Source organism: Macrobrachium nipponense, chromosome 37, assembly GCF_015104395.2.
Source record: "Macrobrachium nipponense isolate FS-2020 chromosome 37, ASM1510439v2, whole genome shotgun sequence".
NCBI classification, from domain to species: domain Eukaryota; kingdom Metazoa; phylum Arthropoda; class Malacostraca; order Decapoda; family Palaemonidae; genus Macrobrachium; species Macrobrachium nipponense.
Window position 1 is genome coordinate 46,536,524 of NC_061097.1, and position 10,000 is coordinate 46,546,523.

General features: G+C 36.7%; 2 protein-coding genes across 3 annotated transcripts in view; both read right to left on the reverse strand.

Annotated features, from left to right (window-relative positions):
- LOC135209368 (putative uncharacterized protein DDB_G0290521) overlaps positions 1-6,294 on the reverse strand; it is a 47,207-nt gene extending 40,913 nt beyond the window's left edge. The window contains exons 1-2 of the mRNA XM_064242065.1: positions 6,173-6,294; positions 3,369-3,449 (exon numbers count right to left, since the gene is read on the reverse strand). Of these exons, the coding sequence (XP_064098135.1) occupies positions 3,369-3,449; positions 6,173-6,294 (203 nt within the window). The remainder of the gene's footprint in view (positions 1-3,368; positions 3,450-6,172) is intronic.
- LOC135209239 (insulin-like growth factor-binding protein complex acid labile subunit) overlaps positions 1-10,000 on the reverse strand; it is a 440,028-nt gene that overhangs the window by 222,659 nt on the left and 207,369 nt on the right. The window lies entirely within an intron of this gene.

Here is a 10,000-nt window from a genome sequence, read left to right on the forward strand (position 1 = left end):
ATAGCAACTCTGTTGGCAAAATGTAAAGCAAAAATGGGAATGTTGTTACGGCACTTCAAAACAAGAAAAGCTGAACACATGATTATGCTTTATAAAACATATGTTCGTAGTCCACTTGAATATTGCAATATGATATGGTACCCACACTATCAAAAGGATATTGCACAAATAGAGAGTGTACAAAGGTCCTTTACAGCTAGAATAGAAGAAGTTAAAGACCTTGACTACTGGGAAAGACTACAATTCTTAAATATATAGTTCTAGGAAAGGAGAAGAGAACGCTACATGATAATTCAGGCATGGAAACAGATAGAAGGAATAGCAGAAAATATCATGGAACTAAAAATATCAGAAAGAGCAAGCAGAGGTAGATTAATAGTGCCCAAAACTATACCAGGAAAAATAAGGAAAGCACACAGAACATTAATCCACTACGCACCAGCATCGATAATGCAGCGTCTATTCAATGCGTTGCCAGCTCATCTGAGGAATATATCAGGAGTGAGCGTAGATGTGTTTAAGAATAAGCTCGACAAATATCTAAACTGCATCCCAGACCATCCAAGATTGGAAGATGCAAAATATACCGGAAGATGTACTAGCAACTCTCTGGTAGACATTAGAGGTGCCTCACACTGAGGGACCTGGGGCAACCCGAACAAGATGTAAGGTAAGGTAAGGTAAGGTCTCTCTCTCTCTCTCTCTCTCTCTCTCTCTCTCTCTCTCTCTTTTCGTGCAATTGTTGATTCATTCATCCTCAAAAGTTTTATTCCCTTTTGCCCCCTGTTTTTTTTATTACAATATCCATGATAAATATAGTATATCATCGCACTGGAAAATATTCGTATTTCGAAAAATCTCCAAATCTCTTTTGTTTTTATTTCATATCTCGTGATTAATTGTCTTCGGAGCAGAACATGAAATTTTGTACCAATATCCTTTCGGGATGGGAACTGTGCCCGTTTAATGAAACTGCTGGCGTCAGAGTCCAAAAATTCTCTCTCTCTCTCTCTCTCTCTCTCTCTCTCTCTCTCTCTCTCTCTCTCTCTCTCTCTCTCTTAGAATTACCGTTGCATTAAACTGGGGATAACAGTAACACCTTGTAACTCTCTCTCTCTCTCTCTCTCTCTCTCTCTCTCTCTAAAATGGGCATGGAGGACGCAGCATACCCAAAGACCGGGCATGGAAAGGAAGCTTGGCAATTTTACAACCCAGAAAAAGCATCATGGCGTAATTCCATAATTATTGACGTCTCGGCGTTTGGAAAAAGGGTCAGCTGTCAAGCAGACAGGAAGGAGAGAGAGAGAGAGAGAGAGAGAGAGAGAGAGAGAGAGAGACGAGAGAGAGAGAGAGATCGAGAGAGAGAGAGAGAGAGAGAGAGAGAGAGAGAAAGCAGGTTTGCGTGCAGCTTTTCGGCCGTTATGTCGTAATCGTGTACCAGGCTGACAGACAATTATGGGTATTTTGGCGATGGGGTTGTTGTGTGGGGGTGGGGGGGGGGAAGGGGAAGGGGAAGGGGAAAGGGGGTGGGTTGCATCCTTTATCTTTGACTCCCACATTTATCTCGTGTTCTTCCGTTGGGGGAATTTTACGAATCTGACAGATTTCTTCTCCTTCCTTCTTTTTCTTGTTTTTTTTTTTTTATCGATAGAGAGAGATAGTATAGTGGGGATGAAACTGCAAGGTGGGCATGCTGTCAGGATATTAGGGGGTTTGTTGATCAACAACTATCACGCTATACCGCTCTAACACATCATCCTCCATCTCTCCACGTCTTTCTCTCTATCTAATTATCCTTCCTCTCACGCTCTCTCAACGACGTTCGTCAGCTACCTAGGAGAAGTGGAACCGTTCAGGCGTTCTGCATTTTATATATATATATATAGATATATATATATATATATATATATAGATATATATATATATATATATCTATATATATATATATATATATATATATATACATATACATACATACATACATACATACAACTAACATACTACATACACACACATATATATATATATATATATATATATATATATATATATATATATATATATATATATATGTAAACCATCATTAAATTTTATTTATTTATTTATTAGATTAATAAATTAAATATTTAACTGGTTAATTATTATATTTGTTTTACAGTTTATTATTTATTTATCATTTCCTTATTCATTTATTCATTCATTTTCAATCCATGAAAATTAATTCATTCGCTCATTGATGTATTTGTTTATTTATTTATTTATTTATTTATTAGCTTTTTATTTATCATTTGTTTATTTATTTATTATTCGATATTAATCATTGATATTTATTTGTATTCTGCAAAATCATTTCTACCATTGCTGACTCCCACATGCATTTCGCGTATTGGCCGACTGCCGTTGATAACAAATTAGCATAACAGTTACGCAGTTTATTTATCTATATTTTTTAGCAGCGGCTGCAGTTTTTTTTTTACTTCTTCCAATAACGGACGTTCAATTACCTCGTCAAGCCATTTGTCAATAATTTACATAACTTTAATAATGGGGGCGGCGCTTCGCTCTACCCCTGTATTACTCCGGGTGCGTCGTTTTTTTTTTTTTCTCTCTCTCTCTCTAGACTGGCAATGCTGTCATCAGTCATCAGGAAATGTTTTTCTTTTCCATTTTTTCTTTTATTGTACTTCATCATCAGCAGCTTCTGGGAGGAGAAATAGTGTATTTTTTTTTTTATAGTGGAGCTGTCATCTGGGTATATACCGTAGTGTTTTTTTTTTCAGGGATAGCTGTGTTGTCATAAGCTTTTATAAATCATTTTTTTTTTTAGTTTCTGTGAAGGAAAAGGTGAGTCAGCAGGGTTTGTTTATAAGGGAGTTAGTTTTTTTGTTTTTGTTTTTCAAGAATATCTATGTTGACATCACCCTCAATCAAGAAGTTTTTTTTTTCTTTAAACTATCATTGATATTTGCAGTGTTTTTTTTTAAAGAATATTGTGGTTTTATTATAAGCCAGCCATTTTTTTTAATAGCAATGACATCACCTTTCATTCGGTATTTTTATGACACCAAAATGAATGAATAAACATCCTTTAATATATAATAATTAAATAAAACGGAAACACGTAATTATAAATAAATAAAAGCAGAGCCAAATAACAGATAAATAAAAGTAGAGCCTAATAATAATTAAATAAAAATAGAACCAAGTAACAGATGAATAAATATGGAGCCAAATAATAAATGAATAAAAATAGAGCCAAATAATAAATGAATAAAAGCAGACTCGGTAGAAAATGATAAGTGAGACCCCCACGTCATACTGAGTGAGCTTCCGGGTATTTGATTTTTGGGCGAACCCGTTGGGCTTACCCGGTGGGCGACCACGGGGGTGCCAAGGGCGTTATTGGCCAATCATAAACTTGCCCTGTGGGAGTCGGTCTCATAGACCCCCTGGGAGAGGCGGGGGCGGAAGGGGTCACTGGTAGTCAAGTAGACCCCCAGGGTGGGGTGGAGGGGCTACATGGACAAATACAGGTGATATTATTGGCAATTTATTGTGAGTTGCCAGTTACTGTATTCGATACATTCTGATGTCACAGGGTGGGCTTCGTATGTTTTTGTTTGTTTGTTGGTTTGTTTTTTCCCAAGTTTGTTTACTTTTTGTACGCGGTATGTTTAGGTAAAAGGAAAACCAAGTATTTTTTAGTTAATTGTTTTCAAGTTTTTTTTACTTTGTTTCTACGCGGTATGTTTAGGTAAAAGGAAAACCAAGTATTGTTTAAGTGGTTATAGTATTTTTTAGCTTTTTTTATGATTTTGTCTCTTAACTTTGTTTAATTGAAAGTGTACATAGCTCTAGTCTCTTTGGTTTAAATTGTTCTAAAGTGGATGGAGTTTTATAGAATATCTACTACTATGTGTACCTACAAACACACACATACTATATACTTACACACACAGACACAGACACAGACACACACACACACACATATACATATGTATTATTATATATTATATAATCTATATTAATATATATATATATATCTCATAGCAACTATAACTATAATACTTACAGACTTAATAGGAAGGAGTTTTTATAGAATATTTACAACTATGTGTACGTACACATGCACACACACATACACATACACTATAGCAAGTATAACTAGCCGCAAATACACAGTCATTTTACTCATAGTTGTATAAGCAGCGAAGTCTGGAAAGTTGAAAGATTTCCCAAGTAAATCTTTAAATATTTTGATAAATATTTCCCTTAAATATTTCGTAAATTTTCCTGTTGCCTAATCTTTAGCGTTTATAAATTTCTCGATGACCATTGTGATTGCAACGCCAGATGACATAAATCAATCATTCAGTTTACCCATTGATTCTCCTTGGCATTACTACTGCGAGAAACAGTTGTTCTTCACATCGTCTCTCAACTGGGCCGAGTAATAGAAAGTTCCCTCACCTCCCCCCCCCCAATCCCACACCCGAAGAGAAAAAGGTGTTGCTCATAGACACATGCCAACAGGTGTTCAGCAAGTGGGCACAGCAGTTTCAACAGATGTCCAGTGCAATACGAAGTGGGAGACCCCATACATATGCTAATACATTATGCTGTGGAAACAGCTTCTCAGAGGATGTCGTTCTACTGGACCTTCAGGAGTTCGAGAGAAGATACAATTCAGCCTGTATTTTAATATTTGACTTATATTTTGACTTATTTATCAGTTTGTTTATTTATCTCTTTTTCTAATGAGTGATCTCTTCTTTCCATATTACCTTCTGTTGAATGAACACCATAATATTCTTTGGAAACTTGAATTTCTAGTCAGTGGCCCCTGTGGTGGTGGGCTTGTTATATATGAATAGGGGCCATCTTCTGAATAATAATGATAATAATCATGATAATGATAATAATAATTATTATAATAATACGCCCTTCGAATGTATTGGGGCGGGTAGTTACAATTATTTTTTTTCGGTCTGGAATGGAGAGAGAGAGAGAGAGAGAGAGAGAGAGAGAGAGAGAGAGAGAGAGCGGAGAAAATATTGAATACATTGTATTAAAAAAAAGGACGATTGATAATTTAAGTATACTGTACATTATATGAATACATAAATAAATGTATTCATAATTAATAAATATTCTTATGAATATAAGTGTAAATATATTGTATATTATGAGAGAGAGAGAGAGAGAGAGAGAGAATCTCTGAAGTTGCGAATGCGATACAAGATACCATAAAAGATAACAGACAATATATAGAGCACATCACATTATAAAAAGCGTCTCCCTGAGAGAGAGAGAGAGAGAGAGAGAGAGAAAAAAAATATATATATATGAGAAGAGAGACTCCGTTTGTCCTCGGCCGTAACAAGAGACCCCCACCCCCACCCCCCTCCCGGAGGCAATATGCACGAGGGCGGAGTGTAAACGGCCGAAAAGGCAGAACTTGTTGACATTCAATCTCGCGCCTCGAAACAAGGCGGCGCGTTCGCGTACGAAACGTGTTCTGGGCCTCACATACAGGCCCATCTATTCCGCCTATAGCTTCTGCTCTCCCTTGGGGGACTCCTCTCTCTCTCTCTCTGAAGACCGTATCACAACTGTGGGTTTCCTGGATTTTATCTCTGTAGGTACCTACGTATATCTTACGTTTGAATTACCAGAGCTTTTGCGTAGTTCTTTGTTTACCACCCTTGGGGTCTCCTCTCTCTCTCTCTCTCTCTCTCACTCTCTCTCTCTCTCTCTCTCCAGAGGACTTTGTGTGTGTATATATACATATACCAGAGCCCTTTTTGCATGTAGATATGCATACACCAGAGGCCTTTCTATGGGCATATATGGATACACCAGAGCCCTTTCTGTGTATGTATATGCATATACACCAAAGCTTTAATTGTGTATGTATACACATGCACCGGGAAACTATTTTTGTATGTGTATATATACATGCACATTGGGTCTTTCTGTTTATGTTTATATACATACATTCAAAGCCCTTTCTGAATGTTTTTATGTTTGCAAAGCTTCTTGTGTGTGTATATATATACGAAACCCGGAGCCCCTTTTTGTATGTGTATTTGCATACATAATGGCCTTTCCTGTGTATATGTATGTCGTTACACCAAAAACCTTGTATCTCTCTGTGTGTATCATGACGCACCTCGTGGGCGGAAATATAATAGCATCTTTTCGTCGAAGTAGTTGGGCGTCCGAGAACGACGAAGGTGATAAGGGCGTGTGATAACGCCCCCCATCTCCATCTCCATTCCGCCGGGCGTTCATCCCGTGGGCGTGTTTGGAGTGGGTGCACGCCCAAATAGAACACTGTACTTATTATCGTTATTATCATCTGCGTTCTTTTCTTTTTTTTTTTTTTTTTTTTTTTGTGGGCGTGTTGTAGAGTTCCGGTGAAAATGTGTTTTTTTTTTTTATGTTCAAGGTTGTTGGTAATGATATGCTGTACAAGACCGGTGGCTCATAAATTTCTCTCTCTCTCTCTCTCTCTCTCTCTCTCTCTCTCTCTCTCTCTCTCTCTTCACTTGTACAGTATGATAAGAATCAGATCTCTCTCTCTCTCACTTCACTGTTACGTTTTGATAATGATCTAAATTCTCTCTCTCTCTCTCTCTCTCTCTCTCTCTCTCTCTCTCAGCTTTGCTTGAGGGTGGTATAATAAGCGAGGTAGAAGCAGCAGTTAAAATACCTCCCTACCCCCTTTTCCCCATCATTTGCTGCCGGAGTCGAAGACCTTGGAAATTGCGACGCCAATTTTATATAATCAGTCAATCTATCTTAATGTAGCGTGGTTAATATATGATGAAATAGCGTACAGTTAATTCTAACTCTCTCTCTCTCTCTCTCTCTCTCTCTCTCTCTCTCTCTGTATTCACTTATGCATTATGATATAGATCAGAACTCTCTCTCTTTTCACTGTTACAATCAGATAATGATTTTAGCTCTCTCTCTCTCTCTCTCTCTGCAGACTCTTGTACATTATGATAAGATTAATTCTCTCTCTCTCTCTCTCTCTCTCTCTCTCTCTCTCTCTCTCCTCTCTCTCTCATCCCAGACCATCCAAGATTGGAGGATCCAAACTATACCGGAAGATGCATTAGCAATTCTTGAAGTCGCCTGTACATTATGACAGGATTGAATTCTCTCTCTCTCTCTCTCTCTCTCTCTCTCTCTCTCTCTCTCTCTCTCTCATTATGATACATTATGATAAGGATCTAAATTCTCTCTCTCTCTCTCTCTCTCTCTGAAGTCTCCTGTACGTTATTATAGGATTAATATCTCTCTCTCTCTCTCTCTCTCTCTCTCTCTCTCTCTCTCTCTCTGTGCAGTTTAATGGCGGCTTCCATGTCAGGATTCCGCAGAGCAATTTTCGATGGGAGCAGAGGATGATGAATAAACAGAGCCATTTTAGCCCCGAGCCATTTCCTCAAGGAAATAGCTTTTACATCTCTCCTTATCTCGAGGTGACGCGTGTTTTCGCATCAGCCATCTGTAGTAGTACGTCTTCGCAACAGCTGTTAGTATTACTGGTATTACTAGAGTAGATTCACATCAGTCGTGCGTCTGATGTCTAGGCCCGTCCCTAACGACCCACCTGGTTGGCTGTTGATAAGCCAATGACAGGGCTGGAAACCCTCAGTCTCTCGAGAGAGTTCACATGGGTAGGATCTATGTTACACCTCAGACTTCTTTCAGGAGTGGTGGAACTTACATCCTGCCTATGTGAAATCTCGAGAGAGACTGAGAGTTTCCAGCTTTGCGATTGGCTTACCAACAGCCAATCTGGAGCTTAGGAAGGGACTGGCCTAGACATCAAATGCACGGTTGATGTGAATCTACTATAGTATCGCTGTTACCAGATTTGATGATAACACTACTGTAATGAAAACTAGCAAAACTTGGCGCGTACTTTTGTGTTATGTTATGTCACTGCACAAGGGTCATGTCTGCAAAAGTACTGTTACATAAATTTTTATTTTTTTTTATTTTTTGGTACAAACATAGGATGTTTGAAGAGGTATTTTATAATTAAGAGGTATTATTTCCCCCCTCCAACTTCTCCTACCCCTATGAATAAATAGAAATGTAGTCATATTAAGTAGGCTTAAGTTTTATCCAAGGAAAATGCCCAATCTTATGATCGTGCAAAAAAGTGTTGTTACTTAAATATTTTTTTATACATACAAAGAATGTTTGAATAGTTATTTTATAAGTAGGAGGTAGTATTTTCCCTCCTCCACTTTCTCCCACCCCCGTAAAAAAATAGAAATGTGGTCATATTTAATAGGCCTATGTTTTATAAAATGAAAATTCCCACTGTTATAATAATAAAAATTTATCTTCCATGCTTGTGTGTACTTTTGCTTTTCTTTTAATTACATTTCATAAAATGGCAAGCTGCAGGCGCCAATTTAACTATTTTACAAATCAAAATGTCGAATGTCAATTGACCTCTTAGTTATGTTCCATAAAATGGCAGCATGCAAGCGCCATTTTAACTGTGTTGCAAATCAAAATGGCCATGTCAAGACTCTTTTAATTGCATTCCATAAAATGGCAATCTGCAGGCGCCATTTCAACCTGTTTTGCATATCAAAATGGCGAATCTCAAGTCTCCTTTGAATTATGTTCCATAAAATGGCCACTTTAACCAATTTTGTAAATAAAAATTGTGAGTGTCAATTCACCTTTTAATTAGTTCCATAAAATGGTAGCATTCAGGGGCCATTTTAACATATTTTACATATCAAAATGGCGAATGTCAATTCGCCTTGGAATTATATTCCAAGAAAATGGCCATTTTAACTATTTTGCAAATCAAAATGGCCGCTTTCAGCAACTGCCCTTTTAATTGCATTTTCCCACAACGAGACGATCACCGGTGTTGTGTTTTTAATTGCGCCCCTCTCCAGGACCAGAGGAATTAAGAGGATCGTCCTAATGACCTCTTCGAGATCAGAGTGGCCCTCCGCCGAAATTTACGGCCGATTTTTATGGGGACTTGAAGGCTGGAGCTGGTCTCCGGACTTCGAAGCCTCAAATCCCCTTCAGGTGTTTTTGGGTGGAATGAGATAAAAAATTATTTGCATGCCTTTGTTAATTGCTGTTTACTTTGTTTTTTTATGCATCTATTTTGTGAAATGTATCGCTGTTTTTATTCATTTTTTCCTGAAATGTATTGCTGGTTTTGTGCATTTTTCCTGGAATGTATTGCTGTTTTTATGCATTTTTTTTGTGAATTGTATTGCTGTATTTATGCATTTTTTCCTGGAATGTATTGCTGTTTTTATACATTTTTTTCCTGAAATGCATTGCTGGTTTTATGCATTTTTTTTTCTGAAATTGATTGCTGTTTTTATGCATTTTTTCTGAAATGTATTGCTGTTTTTATGCATTTTTTTCCTGAAATGTATTGCTGTTTTTATGCATTTTTTTCCTGAATTGTATTGCTTTTTATATGCATTTTTTTCTGAAATTGATTGCTGTTTTTATTCATTTTTTCCTGAAATATATTGCTGTTTTTATGCATTTATTTTTAAACAAAAAACGAGGTAATATTGATTCTGTTGATTATATTGTAATGGTTTGAGGGTTTATAAAGCAATATTTATATTTCTTAATTGTATTGCTTTTTTATGTATTTTTTAAGCAAAAAAACGACCTAAAAAATATTGATACTGATGATTATGTTGTAATGGTTTGAGGGTTTATAAAGAAATATTTATAAATAAATAATTATAATAGTGTTTTAAATGTTTCCTTCCCGCCATGGTGCTTGAGAACTCATATTTTTTTATGTTTCCGGAGTATAATATTTTTTTTTTATTCTGTGAAAAAAAAATGGCGAAGAAAAACTAGTTTGCATCTGGCCTATATATCACCAGCTAAAAGGTATTGCTACCTGTCATTTAATCTAATTACAAAGTCGAATAGATGGAACATGACCATCGATAATTAAAATGGAATAGATGTA